This window comes from Natator depressus, chromosome 3 (assembly GCF_965152275.1).
Source record: "Natator depressus isolate rNatDep1 chromosome 3, rNatDep2.hap1, whole genome shotgun sequence".
NCBI lineage: Eukaryota > Metazoa > Chordata > Testudines > Cheloniidae > Natator > Natator depressus.
The window spans coordinates 160,356,098-160,375,307 of NC_134236.1; the positions used below are offsets into that span (position 1 = coordinate 160,356,098).

Genomic DNA, 19,210 nt, shown 5'->3' on the forward strand with positions numbered 1-19,210 from the left:
CAAAACTGGATTTTGTAGTGGTTGATTTTCTTTGTTTCCTCTCCAGACTGGGGAGCTGAGGACAAAGATGAGTCAATCTCATGAAGACAGTTTAACCAGCGTGGCTTGGAATCCAGATGGGAAACGCTTTGTAACAGGAGGGCAACGTGGACAGTTCTATCAGTGTGTAAGTTCTACCTGTGTGTTCATGTCCTCTCAGAACACTTGCTTCATTGCAGCTGAAAACAGCAGATTGTACTTAGGAGTAAAAACTAGGGCTGTCAATTAATTGCAGTTAATGCCTGCGATTACCTGAAAACAAAATTAGTACTTAACTTTTTTTTTTTAATTGCATATCTCTGGGCGGGGAGGTAGCCCCGTGTGGAGTGGAGTGGGGGCTGAAGCCCTGAGCCTATATTTAATATATGGAAAATATTTTAAAATATTTAAATAAATGGTATTCTGTTGTTTAATAGTGCACTTAAAACTGATTAATCACGATTAATTTTTTTAATCGCTTGACCACTTAGTAAAAACAGGTGTAACATGGTTAATGGGTCTGTTTTCTCTATCTGTTGAGGTAGTCACTAGAGAACATGTAACGAAAAATTAATTTAACTTGTTATAAATTTAGTTACCCGTGGAATCTTTTGGCCCTCCTACGTTTTGGAGGTAGAGTAGCATGTATACTAACGCCCTGACAGGGCTTTTTCATTCTTTGGTACCAAAGCAGGTGTATTACTGAAATAAACATCAATACGCTGGGTCAGTTTAGTTGATTTGAACAACTGCTTTAGCATTCTCTGACTTTGGTTCACAGGAATCATTGACTAGTGAACACTTTAGGCCAAGGAAGCTAGCTTTCTATAGAATTCATATTGACTATTTAAATTTCTAGCATGCGAAGCTATCATTTTTTAACTATTTACATTTAAAAAGGGAGGGAGGAATCAGTCCTATGGATATGCTGTGGACTTCCATCCATTTGGGGGTCTGGTTTCTTGCTGTCTGGGGGTATGGCGATGGCGTTGAAAGAGTTGAGGTCTTTGAATAACTGGCTGACTTGAGCCAGGAGTTTAGATTTCGACCATGTCAAACCTCAAAGGAAATGGGACAGGGGATTCTCCTGTCTCTGTGTTGGTTTGAGGGTGGAGATGGAAGGAGATTCCAAACAGTATACTAATTCTCATGATCACCAACACTTTATCCGATACAGGACAAGAGAACTCTTCTCTCGTGCATCATTCTTTTAGTTACTCCTACTAAAACCTCTCATCAAAATTCCTAAGGGTATGTCTACACTGTGAAATTAGGGCGATATTATAGAAGTTGATTTTTAGAAATCAATTCTATACAGTCAATTGTGTTGGTCCACACTAAGCGCATTAAGTCATCGGAGTGCGTTCTCACTACCGTGACTAGCATAGACTTACGGAGCGGTGCTCTGTGGGTAGCTATCCCACAGTTGATAGGGGGGAGCGTTGAAACATTTGCAGCTGCGGGAGGGAAAAAAAGGGAGAGTAGTATTTAAAAAGACACAGTTTAGAGAACAATGGGTAGACTTTCACCTTGAACCAAGCTGTTAACATTACATAGCACATGTGCCTTCGGTACAAGGTCGCATTTTGCCTCTTGTATTGAGGGCCTGCCTTTTTGGTGTGAGAGATCACACACGCAGGGCCAGGCAACAGAATTCGGCTTGCAGGCAGCCGTGGTAAGCCAGTCTTTCGGCTTCTTCAATCTTCATACCTTGTGGGAATGGTTTCAAACAGCAGCACCCTCCTTTCCCATACCAAGCACCCGTTGGGTTGGCTATTTAAAAGGAGGGGCTGCGGTTTTCAGGTTAACGTGCAACACAAACCCAGCTAACACCTCCCTCCCCCGAATTCTCTGGGATGATCGCTTCACCCCTCCTCCCACTGCGTGACTAGTATCAGGGAAGATCCCTGCCGGCCAAACGCAAACAGCTCAGTGTGAACAATGCTCTCTTTGCAATTCTGGGACTGCATGGTCCTCTGTGCTGATGAGCTCCCCACGCTGGCCAAACAGGAAATGAAATTCAAAAGTTCCCAGTGCTTTTCCTGTGTACCTGGCTAGTGCATCTGAGTTGAAAGCGCTGTCCAGAGCGGTCACAATGGAGCACTCTGGGATAGCTCCCGGAGGCCAATACTGTCCAATTGTGTCCACACTACCCCAGATTCGAGCCGGTGATGTCAATTTCAATGCTAATCCCCTCGTCGGGGAGGAGTACAGAAATTGATTTTAAGAGCCCTTCAAGTCGACAAAAATGGCTTCATCGTGTGGATGGGTGCAGGGTTAAATCGATCTAACACAGCTAAATTCGACCTAAACTCATAGTGTAGACCAGGGCTTAGAAATCTAACTTAAAAGAACACCTTGGTTATATTTCCTTCCTAAACAGGATCTAGATGGTAATCTCCTTGACTCCTGGGAAGGGGTGAGAGTGCAATGCCTCTGGTGTTTGAGTGACGGGAAGACTGTTCTGGCATCGGACACGCACCAGCGAATTCGGGGTTATAACTTTGAGGACCTTACAGACAGGAACATGTAACTACCTTTTTTCTTACAAATTCTTAACTCTCATAAATCTAGTCCGATTCCCCTGTTGAGAAAACTGTTAGTCTGTGTAATGTATCAGAACATCTATCTACATTGTATACTTTCTCTGTGGATCCAGCAAATACTGAAATAGAACTAGATGACTTAAACTCAGTTCTGGTTGTAATCCCCTTTCAAATATAATACTAATGGCCCACTTAGTTATAAGTATGAATGGAAGTATTGCAACTGAAAACTTTTGTGTTTTCTTGGTGTTGCTTTTTTTTTCAAATGTCCAAATAGTAGTGCTCCTAACATTATGGTGTCTGTCCTGTGATTTCAGAGTACAAGAAGATCATCCTATTATGTCATTTACTATTTCAAAAAATGGCAGATTAGCTTTGTTAAATGTAGCAACTCAGGTAAGTTGATAGATTTAAAAATACAAATAAGACTTTTTCTTACCACTGCTAATTTTATTTTTTTTAGAAAATCTGAGGGAATTTTGGATCTGTAATGATATTAAACAATAGACAAAGCAGTATTCCATACACAACATATGAAGTTCACAGTATGTACATATATACAAATAAACAAATGTAGGATTCTCCAAAAGGGAAGATGTCTTTTTTTTTTAAGGCTTAACAAAACATAGTATGAAGAGAAATATTTTGACTGTAAATTACAAAATATCTGCTGCTAGATTTAAACACTTCATTTTACTATGTTTGGCTTTCCAACATTGCAGCAATATTCTAGAGTTATCATCCGTGGAATATTGGTGTTCCCCATAACTTTTCTTTATGGACTTCGGAATTTAAGTATTTTGGAAACCCCAAACTAGAGAATTGGGTGCTAGAATAAGAGACAGGACAAGCATTTAAGCCATTGTTCTAGTGCATGAGATCCATTCAATTTCACATTATAGTTTTATTGCCTAAGCTTGTTGACATGCCAAAAATGAACAAATGATAAAAGTGGAATACTTCAAAGGTAGGTGCTGGATATTGTCTTACAATAAAAATAACCTCCGGCATGCTCTTTGCCCCCCCAGGGAGTTCACTTATGGGACTTGCAAGACAGAGTTTTAGTGAGAAAGTATCAAGGTGTTACACAAGGGTTTTACACAATTCACTCGTGTTTTGGAGGCCATAACGAAGACTTCATCGCTAGTGGCAGTGAAGGTAACACCGGCTTTAAAGACTTCAGATGTCAGTTGATGTACATTTCAAGCACACACTGTGTATAAAAGGGGATGATGCAATGAATTTTTAATTAATGTTAATGCTGTTACCAGCAACAATCATCTATAAAAGAAAGTTATTGTTCACAGGAGTGAACGAAGGTGTGTCTCAGTGCTACTGAAGTTAGATAGATATAGTAAGGAACAGTCCTGCTCTAGCAGAAAGGATAACCTGTATGCTCTGCCTCTTCCATCTCTCTCCTATAATGGGTTTATAGCACTGAGTAAGCTTTAACTATGTGCGGGTATGTTGGGTTTTTTGAGAGGCATGACATTAGCAGTTGTGCTTTTGGCCAAAATAGTTCTGTAGTGAGTAACTTAAGTTCATTTGATTGGTAGTTTTTTCAAAGGCAGGTGTGGTCAGATAATTTTAATTCCAGGGGAGCAGTCATCTCAACTCAAGTGGAATTAATTATAATGGGAGGAAAAACAAAGTCACAAATCCAGCAGTTGATGACATGGCAACTCTAGCAAAGGTTGTTCTTTTGTGACTAAGATTTGTGTTTTTCATACTTGTAAATAGTCTATGGTGAGAATAGAATTTAGTTTACCGAGCCTGTCCCAAACTGCTTTCGAGTGAACTAGTTCAGTCTTGTGAGGGGCTTAGCTCCTTCAACTCCCATTTGAGATCAGTGGGACTTGAGGGGGTTGACCCTGCTCAGGCCCAGTATTTGTAGTGCATGAAGGTAAACTGAGTAGCCACTGTTTGTACTCAATAGCTCAAAGTGGAGCCTCTTCAGAAAGAGGAGCTGTTGACTATGACGCACTTTCTTACATATATTATTTTAGTGGAAACTGCAGAAAGATCTTTACATTTTAAACCAAGTTTTTCCTCTGTCATTACCTAGTGGAAGATACCAGCTGAAAGATAGCACCTCTAATGCAGTGTCATCCTCATCATCTTTGAGCTAGAGTCTAGTGTGGGGTTTAGTACTTGTGTGCTGAAAGTTCAGGGCTTGTGTGCCTAGCCATACTGATGCTTTGTGTGGGGGAGTGTACACGCTACAGTACACCAGTCCTTTTTTTTTTTTTTTTTTTAAATTGACACTTCACTTATGACCTACTATGTGTGTGACATTAATGTGGTAATGAATTTTTCCAGGTCATCTTAAGAACAGCTTTTTTTATTTTTTTTTATTTTCAGTGTCTAAAAACTACCCAGCTGTAGTTGAAGCTGATGGCACCTTATTTAGATTCGGACTGCCAGAGGCTGTTGCCTCTTTGCACTGAATTGTTGCAAATGTGGCTGCTGTGAAAGTCTCTCTGTACAAAAAAAGTAACAGATTAGAATGCCATAACCTCTTAAATGTAAAGGTATGTTGTCAGCTAGGTAGGCTTTTTGCTACCACCTGCACTTATAGGAAGAAAATAAGAAATCTCTTTTGAAAGTAAAATTGACTTCTGCCTTAATCTACCTGGTGTGTCCTTTTCCTTTTACACACACATCCACTGTCAGGCACCAAAATGCTGGCTTGTGTTTACACTTTGATTCTCCACACAGCAGATGCTGGGCTTATGGCCCAGAATAGACAGAGCACTGGTTTTGTTTTATTTGATAACAGAATGGATACTTATCTCTATCCTCTGAAATCAGGGGATTGAAAAATGTAAACACAAGGTGTGTATTTCATGCAAATACCATAATGAGCTGATTAAGCAGAAAGCAATTTCTTTACCAAATGATTCCCAGATCCTATTCTAGCAGGTAGGTCAGAGAGTTGGGCCTGTTTTGTAAGGGCCCAGGGTAAGGTGTGTTTTTGTTTTGTTTTTAACCTTCAGAATCACATTGGATTGTGTAAAGTGTTGTCTTAGTCTGTTCCTTAAAGCTTTAATTCTGAAAAGGTAGTCTAGTAGTGTACGTACATGTGAGTAGATAGTTTGTTGTAGTTCAGTTTACGTAGCTCCATTTGAGAGAACCTGATGCAGCCTTTAGTAACAAGTCAATCTACAGGTTTGTCAGAAGCTGTTAATCTACATTAGGAGAAAATATCTCATTTTAACTAGTTGGTCTTAAGTAAAATGCAGTTCATTATAAAGCAGTGTGGGGTTTTTTTTATTTGAGAGGTTTGCAATGGATTATTTGACCAGTTACTATGTTTTTTAAATATATTGCATGATAAACAGGAGTTGCTACTGTTCACAAAAGGAGGTTCTTTAGAATCCTATTTGACATCTATGTAGTATGTAGGTCTTTACAACTTCAAAATGCCATACAGACATTTAATTAATCCTTACCTTGTGAGGTTGGTCAGTAATTGTTTTTACTTTACGCATGGGGAAACAGAGGCACAGCAAAATTTTAAAGGTGCATGACCCCATTAGGTCATTTACCAAGTTGGTTAGAATTTTTGGAGGCCTCAGTACCAAGACTTGTGCTTTAACTATTCTAAATGCAGCCTTATTTATTACTCATAAATATTGCATCTTAACACAAGGTCCATGTAATACACATTATTGTCCTCTAAATACTGTGTTTATATATATATATATAAAAATCTGTGTGTAATAATATAAAAAATTATATAAAAATTTATAGAGATTTTTTTATATAATTTTTTGTATTATATACACACAGATTTATATCTATCAAGACATTGTTCATTGATCACCAGTATTTTGCTTGAATCCGCTTGCAACAGCATAGCCTTAACTTAGGAGGAGGTTGATTTTGTGTTTCTGGCCATGCGTTGGCTGACAATTATAAGATTCAGTGCCATCTTAAATGCTTTCCCTGAGATAATGAGCTCACTAGCGTTGTAAGTCTTAATAAGACATGTCTGCGTTGTGCCCACGCTCTTGATCAGATCCTCTATTTAGACTTTAGTGAAACCAAAATCTTGTTGTGTTGTTGCACATTAGCGGGGTTCAATTTTAGAATTTCCGACCCTTAATTTTTTTTGCAATACTATGTTTTTAGGTCGCTGGAAGAGTGCAATTTTAATATGAAAAAATTAGGAGATTTATGTGCTTAGAACATTTTAATTCAATATTTCTCATGCTTCTGCTTCAAATCGATGTTTTATTTAGATCACAAAGTGTATATTTGGCACAAACGTAGTGAACTGCCAATTGCGGAGCTGACAGGGCACACGCGTACAGTTAACTGTGTGAGCTGGAACCCGCAGATTCCATCCATGATGGCCAGCGCCTCCGATGATGGCACTGTTAGAATATGGGGACCAGCACCTTTCATAGACAACCAGGATATTGAAGGTAAAGCAACTTCCATGTCTATTTAAAAAGAAATTGTAATAGAAAGCTTCTGTAATTGAAATAATCCATCCAGTTGCTTTGGATTTCTTGACAATTAAAACATATAATAAGAATATAAATAATATAGTAAACAACCCTCAAACAAAATTATGTTTCCTGGAAAAAGGCCTCAATCATCAGACCACAAAATAATCTGTCTACTTATTCCCTCAAACATAGCATCACTTTCCAGCTGTATATCAGAGGCATCCAGGAACCATTTAAACCCCCAGCATGGCGCTAGAGTGGATTATAATGTCCCTAGATACCTCAAGATGGCTTAACATTGCCTGTGTTCACTGCATGTAGAATAACAAACTGTTACGCAAATATTAAATAACAAATACTAACCTCACTCTGGAAACAGAATGAGGGTATTTAGCCTTAAGTGAATTTAATGCCCCTGAAAGGTACTAGATAGCCCTGGTGACTAGTCACTTACCCAGAGAACTGGTACAGCACGGGCAGTAGAATTGCAAGTTTTCCCACCCACTGTTGTCTCAGTTCTATTGAGGAAATTCCCTGTATTACAATGAGGGTATTTCAGTTTCCATGTCTATTCAGTCCCTAGCCCTTCTGCTGAGATTGCTAACAAGGTGGCTGCTGATGGTAGCTCTTGTATGAATACTTGCCACTGAACAGCTGTCTGATGGTAATGACTTAAACTAAATCAGCCCTGTAGTTTGTATTCTATTACCAGTCCCAACAAACCCAAAATGCTTTCCAGCTCATCTTCTCCTCATTCCTTTCCCTTCACATTTCTACCACCTGTATGCTAATCTAAAATTTAAGATCTGCCTCCCACAGGAAAGCAAATGCTTGTATAACATGAGTAACAGGAAAAGTGGGGCAGAGGGGTAAACTTTAAGTAAAAACAACGTGGATTTATTTTATATAGTGCTCTGAGTATAACCTAGGTGGAATATTTGGATTAGTGTTCTGATACTTCAGGAATCTTAAAATAAGCAAACAGTTTTTGTAATTGTTTTCACTTAATGTTCTCTGGGAACTTCTGAAGTCCAACAGGGCTGTCTCCATAGTGACCCTTTCCCAGTATAGATCTATATCTAAAAATTGTCAGAGTAAGTAAGAGATTCCACTAGGAAAAAAATCATGTCCGTTCTAGATCAGTGTCCACTCCATTGCTTATTTTTAGTGTGTCACTAATTTTGTTTTTGTTTTTAAGTAGTGTGTGTTGAGTAACAAAAAAACCTCTCCAAATACTGTGTATTAATCTCCTGAAAGAGGGGAGAGGATATTTGGAAGTCACAGCGCGCTACTTTTTGTTAAAGTGAAAAGATTATTGGTTACATACATTAATAGAATGCAAAAGAGTAGCTCCCCTTCAGTGAGGAGGATAAAATCCATAGAACATGATTACTCTGAAGTGTGTTAAATTTGTGTATATGTTACATGTATATAAGTAAGTTATAATTATATATCTTGTAGTGGAGGTTGTTACACCTTGAAAAAATTTCTTATCCAAGTTTAATCTTTCTTTTACATTTCATCTTGTCTTTGCTCAGAGGAATGCAGTAGCATGGATAGTTGATGGCGAATTTGGAGCAGACGACTTCTCTTTAACTTAAAATTAGTCGTATTTTAAATGGCTTGGGATTTGGTGCAAACAACATGATTGATAGCTGGACAGACATGCTCGTCATGAAAAAAGAACCATTTCTGAAGCCCGATCGGGGCCAAACATTTACCACCTTGCTTCATAGTAACCAGTTGAGATGAAGCACGTCGTCAGAACGATGTTGGACGCCGTGTCGAATTACCCCCCCCATCGGTTGTGAAGAACTGTGCTACATTCAGGCTAACCATTGAACTCAGTATATATATTTTTTCCCTCCTGCCTTTTTGTCTGGCGGGCTACCGTTCTTGTTGCTCTTCTGTGTAATGAAGTTTAAATGCTTGTTTGGAAAACTTTATTTAACAGTTTAGAAGGCTTGATAGAGTGCTTTAGTCTGAAGAGTATACATTGGATAGGAAAGTATTTCCTTCTCTTGTTTCTCTAAATCTCTCTCCGCCTTATTTAGCTTGAGATCTTTGCAGCTTGGTTCATGGACTCTAGCCTTGCCCGTTGCGCAGTATATATCAATCCAGACGATAAACCAGTGAACTATGTCAAAAGCACTCTCAATATCACACTTGACAAAAAGTTTTGTACTTTTCACATAGCTCGTTGCCCTGTAAAGGGGTTAACAGCACAATTTTTTTAAAAAAATAAATTATTTATAGGATTAAAGTGACTTCATTTGTATACATTTGGAATTTAAACCAGCTTAAAAAACAGTGTCATGAAATGCAGTATAACTGATGCTCTTTTAGAGTATCATGCAAGACATGGTCAAAAGCAGTGGCTGGAAGGAGTTTTACACAGGCTACATAAAGTATTCTTTTAAAAGAAACCTCATTTCCCATCTTAATGAAGAAACAATTATTTAGAAGTGAGAGCTATCAAAATGCACCATGAGACTAGTAGTTTAATAAACAGGACAAAGGTCAGTTTTTAGATTACATAAATACATGCAACAAGTTTTGTCTTAACTTGTGCAACAATTCTGATAAAAGCTTAGGAAGGACCTGAAACAAGGATAATGTTGTTTTGCTTTGTAATTTTTAAACTTAGTAAAAGTACCTTTATCATCCAAATTACAATCCATATTGACAATTTGTATAATTTTTCCCCTAACTTAAATACAACTGCAGAATTTTCCTTAGTATTTGACTAACAAAGATGCATAGATTTTTGTTTTTTGAGGTATTTTGAAGTTTACAGGTTTAAATGTGTCTGCTGGACTTTGTTCAGTGCTGGTGCTGTGAATAGCCTGACGTTTTTAGGAATGGTTCCTTAATTTCTTATTAAAAAGACAGTTTGAGTACTGTATGCTTCTCAAAATAAACAGGTGGCCTGGTATCTCTAGTGTGCTTCTGCACTACTCGGCAATTGATTATGGAATGGTGTTAAATTCCCTCTTCTCAACTGGATGGTGAAGGTAGTATCAGGGCTGCCATGAAGTAAAGAGGGAGCAGGGAAGAAGGCAGGCCATTTATGAAAGATGTGAACAAAAGGGTGGCTGAGTCTCCTACTGGGACTAAGTAAGTACTCTAGTGTCCTCCTTGGTTGGGTGAAGGGATAACTCTGGGAGAAGGGATAACTGTCCATGGGAAGAAAAAACAGACTTGTGGTTGGGTAATGGGAATGAAGGAAATAACACAGTCATAAGACCTTTTTTTTTTTTTTTTTTTTTTTTAAAGGGTGGGGCCAGGACCCAAATGGATGCTCCCAAGGCATATAATACAAGAGAGATTCTAACAGACTATGGCCATTAGCTTCTTTGACTCTCGCATGTAATCTTAAACACTTAAAATTATACACACTTTTTGCTGAGACCAATCCTTAATTTGACCTCATCCTATATTTTGATATTTTCCCATCTGAAATAAGAACTGAATTTCAGTACCTTCAATCTCGTTCATTTGTCTTCAGCTTCCTAAAATTTACTTTAAAATTCAACTGAAATGCTTTTTAAACAAATATAAAATACTGTTTAATATTAGAATTCAATATCTGTGTAGACTTGGATTACAAACAAACTTTAAACCAAAAAATGGAAAATTAGTTCTCTTCTCTTGACCTGCTAATTCTGGAGATCAACATTCTGTTTCTCCTGCCACCGTTGATGGCATGTCACAGCATGAAGATGATCGTCTTGGTTCTGTGGTGTCAGTGATACTCGTACAGGTTTCAGGAGAAGCAAAGAACACTGAGCTCAAGTCTTGGCAGGCTAACCATTTTGGTTTAAATAAAAGTCAAATATCTGAAGTTTTTACAGTGCTTTACATCTTCAAAGTAGCGTACAATTGATAACAGCAACTGTGCTGCTATTTATAACTTTCCAGGCTTCACATATATTCTATTAATTTGGCATTTTAAGCATTTTTAGAGCATTACTCTCTCCTTTAAACCTAAATAAAAATCTCTTCTCCACTAAGAGCATGTAATGCAGTCACTGAAGGGTGGTTTTTTTTTAACCCTTTATACTTTTAGATGACGTGGAGCCCATTCTGTCTCTCTTTGTTCACCCAAAAACTAACACTGACTTCAATGGGAATTTTGTGTGTGTGTGTGTGTGTGTAAGGAATGTGGGATCAAGCCCCTAATATAAATCCAGAAGATTGATTTGTGCTTAGTCACTTCACAGGATTTTCAGCATAGCGCCTATAGCTAAAACTATTAGCAGGGACTCCATATCTAGTGTAAGCTACAGTACAGCACACTTGAGTCAGTACCTTCTTTTTCATTGAGATATGTGACAAAGAATATTAAACTTTAATTCTCTTGCCAAAATACTTATTTCTTCTCTCCCCTCTCCCTCCCCCCTCCCCGGGCAAGCTTCTGGACTTTAGAGTCTACTACTCCTAATGTATACATGGTGAACACTTTGGAATGGGGTTAGTGAGAAGCACATTTCAGATTGCCACTTAAATTTAGTTACGTAACTCAACTATGCAATATAGATGGGAAGGCTTCTGTACCAGCTAGGTGGTGTGGTTCATTTCTAGAAGTCTGTCTTACCAAGTTTGCTATATACATTGTGCCTGCGTCTTACACGTGATATGCAGATACTGATAGAAAGGTGAGACTGTGGCTTTATGGTACTTAGTCTGACAGCAAGATTACCTGTAAGCCTATAGGCTGTGAATGATGACTGGCTACTGTTCTCGACTCAAAAAGAGCAGCCTAAACTATTTTTAACATGCTACCACATAGTCATAATGTGTGGTTTGAAAAGTACCAATACTTTTTGCCCATAGACCAAAAATAAGACTTTGGCTATGGAAAAAGCAAATGCAGTAGACTCATCTGCAATGTGTTCATTTCCATGTGCTTAAAAATGTTCCTAGGCTGGGATCTAAGGGTTGGAGCAAATAAGAGTCCTATTTCTCCCCAACAATCAGTTATGTCTAGTAACTGATGTTATACTTCTGGGGGAACATACTGTAAGCTTGGTTTTTTGCATTTTTTTTTGTAGCTGTTGATTAAAATATTCACAATAGCTACTCATTATCAGCAATGTAAATCTTTCCTGAATTATGCCTAACCATTTATCTGAATGTGCCTGTGCTGTTCAGGTAAGTAGTTTTTTGAGAGAGATGATGGAACGCAAAGGGGGAAATAAGCTGCTGTTACAAATCTCTGTTCTGAAAAACTTTTATGTCCAATTCCCTCACTCTTTTTTAGTACAAGTTCTTCAAATGTAAAAGAAGTAACCCTAATAATTTTAAAACTAGTGCAAAGATGCAAGCTGGAAAACTATCCAACTCTTGCCAATAACTTGTCATCCTGGTTTCAAGCAATTAACGTCTAATGCAATCAATTCACTATTGGCAGTATTTGTGTCTAGTGGCATCTCGCTGCATCAATAAATAATGCTCCCAATTCAAATAAAAGTTTGAAGGTTTCTTTATTAGGATATTGCTTCCTGGAAAGTAGAACTGACACAATCAGTCTGTGTTGAGTAGATTATATACATAAAGGTGGGGGAAGTCAACATACAGGTCTAGTTTACAGCCAAATTTGTTGGCTGATGTGAGGGACAACCAGAGAGGAGAGAAGACAGACTTTCAGTAGGCTCTTTTTCATATTGATATCCCTAAAACAATAAGTTGTCTCAATTTAATTTATTTGAAACTCCTAGAATGAGGAGCACCAATCCTAAAAATGGCTTTAAAAAAATACACATTGGTTCGTGTCCATTTTCAGCTACCATACTTGATTTAGGAAGAACTGCTAATTTTAAAGACAATTAGCAAAACTTCATTAACTCTTGTACACTTTTTTTCTTTTTAAAACAGGGTGGACTTCATTGAATTGTGCAGTGTTGAATTGCTGCAGTAGCTGCCTCTTGTTGCTGAAACACAAACTATAAACCCATTTCCTGTCTGCTAAACCAGATTACCTGGGTTCAGTAAAACAGCTAAGTGTGAACGTTTTCCTATTTGGTATATATGAGAGAGAGAGAGAGAGAGAGTGTGTGTGTGTGTGTGTGTGTGTGTGTGTGTATTACATAGACATGGAACCAAGTGTTCTAGGTACTGGTCATGTTTTACTGCATACTTTAAGTCATGTTGTGTGTATGTGAAATGTCCTCTGACTACAGGCATCAGTTAATATCGGTATATTTTTATAAATTTGAAATTCAGTGTGCCCCATCTTTCACTTAAACATTTTTCCTTGTTAGGGTAATGTGCTAGATTTGAATCTTAACATTTTTAGGCACAGATGGAAAAAAGTTATTGGCTCCTTGAAAATGTATGGGACAAAATGGATCATCAAAGCATGTATGTATTTACAAACCAAGCTGTAGAGATCAAGAAAAGAACTTTACTGTTGATCTCAAGATTTCTAAATTGTCAAGATTTATATGGAGTTGTGGTGGAACTAGTTAACACTTAGAGCTTTTGGTATGTAATGACTATTTGCTATGGACTGATATTAAATGTTTCAAAGGATTGCGTTCTTAAACTTTCTGGATTTTTGTTACTGTCCTCTTGGATTATATTTAGTAGCTTAAATTTCTTTGCTATATTATTACATTAAACTATAAGAATGTTGGGTCTCATATTTATTTTTCACTTGTTTTACTAATTATTTACAGAACACCCTTTGTTAACTTTTTTTATTTTATAAATGTGTAGTATTTTAAACATCTTTAAAAAGAAAATTGTTCAATTGGAACTACATAACTTCTGATTTGTTTTTATTAGGGTTTTTTAAAAAAAACAACACTTTTTCCATGTCAGTGCACAGCACTTAACAGAAATGTTTGTATTCCCTTTCTTCAGTTCAATAAACAGAATGAATAACTGGACTGAATAGTTCTTAACTCTCCTAACCTTCAGTTACATGGCTGTCAATTGGCTGTCCATTACACCTCAGATTTGACAATTAAAATAGAACTTTCAATATTTTAGCATTTTTAGTGAATATTTTCCCAAATATGTATTTGAATCTAACTTAAATGAAGCTGACCCTTTCTAACTTGGCTCAAAATATCTGTGTGTAGACTCCTAGCCTTTGCTTGTTCAGGTTTAACCTACACTAGCTGTTTTGTAATACTTGACACTTACAGCACTTTACTTTTTAGCATCTTAGTCTGTGCTTATCTACATTCTATTAATGTGTGCACTTTCAAAACACAGTACAAGCACTGACTGACTAATCCTTCCCATTCATATGAGAGGGCAATAATCTAGATAGTAAATGCTATAGGGTAGGGATTGTCTTATTTTTTTATACAGCACCTAGTACAGTAGGGTGCTGCTACATTGGACCTCCCAGGTAATGCTGTGCAGCGGTATTAAACTACTTTTTTTGGGGTAGGTATTTCCCAACTACCTTAAGTCAGGTCCTGCTTGAGGCTAGCATTGAAACTACAGTGTTGACCTAAAGGAGATTCCTCCTACTAGCTTTGTTTTATTGCATCAGACATAAACCACATGCGTTCACTTCCCCTGCTCTCTGTTCTCTTACCTGATACCGTGATATTGATGCCAGTGTCTACCATCTAAATGTTAAATTTTCAAATAAGCACCTTCCTTGCTTTCTGCTATGGGACTCCTTACAAATTTTGGAGGAAAGGCTTTGTAATCCTCTGCAAAGCCACATCCTTCTCCTTTCGATTCTTTCTTAAATCTCTTCTTTGCCATAACCCCTACAACAATCTTGACAACAGAGGCAGCTGCTGCCCTGAATTCACTGGCTATCAGACTGACTGTCACAACGTTTCCTTGTGCTCTTCCTGGCTGTCTCTACGTGTTGCCTCTTCTTATATACTTAAATCGTAAACTTTTTAGGATGCTGGGACCGTTTTTTAAAGTGTTGGCACAGTCTCTGGTGCAATAGCTCCTAGGTCCTACTATAATATAAACAATTAGTATAAAACTGTACCAGTGTTGAAAAGACATGAAAAAGTTAAAGCCCAAGGCTGACATACTATTAGCAAGCTTTTAAGGGCTTTCTGTAAAGGACTAAGGCCCTCTCTTGTAAAGTGATGCTAAAACACTTTTGTTCACAAAGGAGTACGCTCCCTCCTATTGATCTAGAATACATCTTTCTCCCACCCGTAAATTCTAGTGATAGTCAGATTCTAAACACTAAAATCTGAATCATTCTACTGACTTCTGTAGTAAGGTAGAATGAAATCCAGACTAACTTAATTGCCAGCTGGAAGTATGAAGACTCTACTATGCATTCCTCTCAGGCTAGTTGTGCTCAGTGTCTTCTGATAACTATATATTTTCCTCTAAGTCCTCAGAATGTGCAATGGTTCTGTAGGATGTTGGCACTGATGTCCAGCTAATGAATTGTATTGTTAGCACTTCTTACAGCTACCACAGGTATGTGATAAGCTCATGACTAAGAGGGGAAGTGACCTATGCTATGTGGGGGAGGGCCTTCAACACAATCCATATTATTCAGATTCTGAAAGTTTGAGAAACTGCTGCTGTTGTGAAAGCCTGCACCTTGGTTAGTGTTAGCCCAGCATGTGCCCATTTCAACTGTTGAGCCAATGTATTTAATATAGAGACAGATTGTTAGCTCTAGCCTGTTTGATTTTGAAAGTAAAGTTATGTTCATATCTGAGTAGTTTGATACTGTAATTAGAAAATTGCTTTAGTCACTCAAGTATAGTTCCTTAAAGTGCTTGTTTGGCCATACAGCTGCTTATCAGGGGAGAGATTGGAGTGAGTCATATTAAGATACTTGTGTGGGGCAGGGGGGGTAGAAGAACAGATGGCTTTTGAGTGGTTTTTCCATTCCACAGTAGATGTTACCAACAAAGATATCTCTACAGATATCAGGAAGGGAATCTTCTTAGTTTAACAGCACCAGCATCCAAGCTTAGGCTGCACTGGGTCTGTCCTGTCCACTCTTCACAAAGTGAATTCTGACCACCACCCTAAAAGTCAATAGAAACCATTCAAATAGTCTATGTATGTATTAATATAGGTTCTCATTATTTCTCTTCTTTCAAGGTGGTAGCACTAGCTGAAATTTTCTTAGCTTCTGCAGTGTAATTATACATTGAGGCTAGTGTCATTTCTATTATGAAATGCCATTTAATAACTTAGTAGCTATCACGTGACAGAAGGCAAGACTTCCCTTTCTTTCTGCCCTCTCCCCTCTGAATCACCCTAAGCCTACTGAATGTCATGGCATTAAACCAACCATTAGTTTTACAGCAAGGTCTGAAATCTGTGCTCTAAAAATAGCATGGATGTTGCAGCTCAGACTCTCAAACCCACAGTAATGGAGAGTGCTTGTTTCCCTGAAAATAGCAGAATATGCCACAAGGATGCCATATTAAAGTTACTACAGTCCTGAATACAATCTGCTGTGGGTACTTTCAGCCTACAGCTTGACAGCCCAAGCCACAGTCTCTGTGCTATTATTTGTAGTGCATTAGCTCAAGCCACATGAGCTTATGTCTGATCACCTTGCCGGGGGGACATTAGGCTTCCTTTTCAAGATACAGTTTTCCATAAGTGGTGATATGTACATAATTATATTTGGAAAGATTTATTTTTAAAAGGAGGCAGCTTTAGTCTTCTAGCAGCACTTTTCAGATGGCAATGTGGTTAGGGTTCTCACCATTGGTACTCACCTTGATGGTTCCTTGCCTTGCTTCCTGTCTGGAATTATGTTAAATGACTTCACAATGGGCATTTAACTGGTGTACATATAAATTGAGCCACATGTCCAGCTACAGCAACCTTTCCTTTGTAAGTACCATGCTTTCCCCCTGTAGCCCTCAAGTACAATGGTTTATTTACCACTCACACAGGCCTTGTCTCTACTGACAATTTCAAGCAAATCTCCTGTCTGTCAGTGGTCAGAGTGTTGCTATAGATGAGCTGTCAGCATTTTCTACCACGCTTTGGACCCTCCACCATATTGCAGTTATTTTAAGAGCTCTAACAGAGTGTCTTTGGACTGTTGACCTTCTTATTGAGAAAACACCTTAGATATGGTGGCAGTTAAAGGGACTGGGGAAGAGGTGAGTTGCTGAAGTTTTCCCACATCATTGTTTCAGGGAAATATGGTAAGTGTTGGATAATACAATAGGGAGCATCCATTCAGCACAGAAATAGGCTATGAATTTCAAATGTTAACTTGTTACTGCCTGGGTACTGAAGTTATCTCAACATGTGTTATTTTGTGACCTCCCAAACACCAAAAGGTGCAATGCAAACTTGTATGAATAGATACTACTTGGTTCCCTGAAGTTAGTGGAATGCACCAAGAGGATTTCTGAGAGAAGAGGTGATAAAGTTACTTCTATCCTGAATGCAAGCCTGAGCGAGCACTTTGGCCCCCCCAAAAATCTGTGTATCTAGGAGACAGAGGGAGCCTGTAGTTAAGAGCATAGAGTCAGAAACCCAAGTTGTAATCAACTCTCTCACTTTTACCCTCTCTGCACCTCCCATTTCCCATCTGTAAAATGGGGATAGTACTTATACCACTTAATAAAGCACTTTTGAGACCTATGCACAAAAAGCATTAGATGTTAGTATTAACACTACCATATTCACTTTGCTTTGTATCCTCATCTTCCTCTACTTATCCAATCTTTTAAGACAGGTTTTCAGTTGAGCTGCAGATAAAATTTCAAAACACTTGTTCTTTTCAGCATAGCTCTTGGGGGGCAGGGAAAAGCATACCTTAAAAGATGCCATTTGCATTGTTTCTGTTCCCAAACTACTGTTTGGCTCCTGATTTAGTTACCTAGATTGAAGTATGAATGTTAGTGTGTATACTCACTGGTCTAGCCCTGGAAGGAGCCTTCCATCTCCAGCACATTCCTAGGAGCAAGGCTGTGTCATAATACACTCAAACAGCACAGAACCCTACTGTATCATCTATGCTTGTAATCCTATCCAGCTATAAGACAAATAGAAAATTTGACCCTGCCTCCTAACAAAAAGCTACACTGGACAGGAGGCTGCTTTTACTATGCCATTTTACAGAGATGTGTTTTTTCCAACCTCTATTCCACTGAGCAACTATTTTAGTCTTCCTGCCTTAAATGACACTACTGCTGGATCTTTAATGTGAAAGAGCAGAGGTCACCAGTGCTGCTCCTCTGAGACTTCTAAAGTTAGTGAGCAGTAATGAACCTTGTGTAAGGAGAACTACAAAAGGTAGTTCAAGTAGGAACTAATGGCATACTAACACCAAGAATACATTTCCAACAGAATAAGACATCCATCAAATGACTGTACTGATTAACAGTGGGGAAGGTGGTGTACAGTTACAGGGGAGTATGTTAGCTGGCCTTTTGTCTGCCAGTTAGAAGCCATGGCTTTTCAGGCAGGTACTCACAAGGCACAAGTGCTGGGAGAGGTTAGAACTATTTGTACTAATTCAGGAGTTGGTAGCAGCATTAAGCTTTCTGCATCCTATTTTTCTATAGCTATTGACAACCCACCCTTTCCTTAGTTAGGTGCATATTTGCATGACAGCAGATAGCATTGCAGACTGGATCTGACAATGCATAGAGCTTCTTCACTGCTACTGTAGATTATGGCAGCATTCTTAAGGAACATTCAATTGTAGCATCTCCAAGTGAGTGTACAAAGTACATGGAGCTGCAGCACAGGTCCAGTTTGCCTTTGCACAGATGGTAAGCTAGGCAGCAGTAGAGAGATAGTATTCTTACTGTTGCCCTACTACCTATTCCTTCCAGGATTAACATGAGGACTCATTAAAAAGCAAAACCTTACTCTCCCCTGTTTTCTGGGCTTCCTAGCACATGCTCTCTATGCAGGATTTATTATTTAAGCTCTTTAAGGCCGGTACCATCTCTATTTTGGATCTTGTGCAGAGCTGAGCATATTGTTGGCACTTAAGTAAACATGGTAACAATACAAACTATTGTGTCTGCTAAACATAACTGGTTTTGATTTTGGAACAACTGGTGTCCAAACATGGCACGTTTAATGTCCTCAGATCTAAGGCCAAGGCTATCCCAGCAAGAAAGCTAAAGGCAAGATACTGAAGCTTGATTTCTCCAACTCTAAAAGGTCTTCAGTGCTGGCCTCAAAGAATAAGAATCTGCAGCAGTTATTTTAGCATCAGTTTAATTTCAACTATAATTTTTCATA

At 38.3% G+C, this 19,210-nt stretch overlaps 1 protein-coding gene across 2 annotated transcripts in view; it reads left to right on the forward strand.

Annotated features, from left to right (window-relative positions):
* WDR26 (WD repeat domain 26) overlaps positions 1–13,756 on the forward strand; it is a 45,584-nt gene extending 31,828 nt beyond the window's left edge. The window contains exons 10-15 of one of the 2 annotated variants that reach the window (XM_074949192.1): positions 47–166; positions 2,402–2,547; positions 2,882–2,960; positions 3,593–3,722; positions 6,809–6,994; positions 8,560–13,756. In XM_074949192.1, coding sequence (XP_074805293.1) covers positions 47–166; positions 2,402–2,547; positions 2,882–2,960; positions 3,593–3,722; positions 6,809–6,994; positions 8,560–8,585 — 687 coding nt within the window. In that variant the 3' untranslated portion in view covers positions 8,586–13,756. The remainder of the gene's footprint in view (positions 1–46; positions 167–2,401; positions 2,548–2,881; positions 2,961–3,592; positions 3,723–6,808; positions 6,995–8,559) is intronic. The other variant, XM_074949193.1, reaches the window with a different exon arrangement.
* The last annotated feature ends 5,454 nt before the right edge of the window (positions 13,757–19,210 follow it).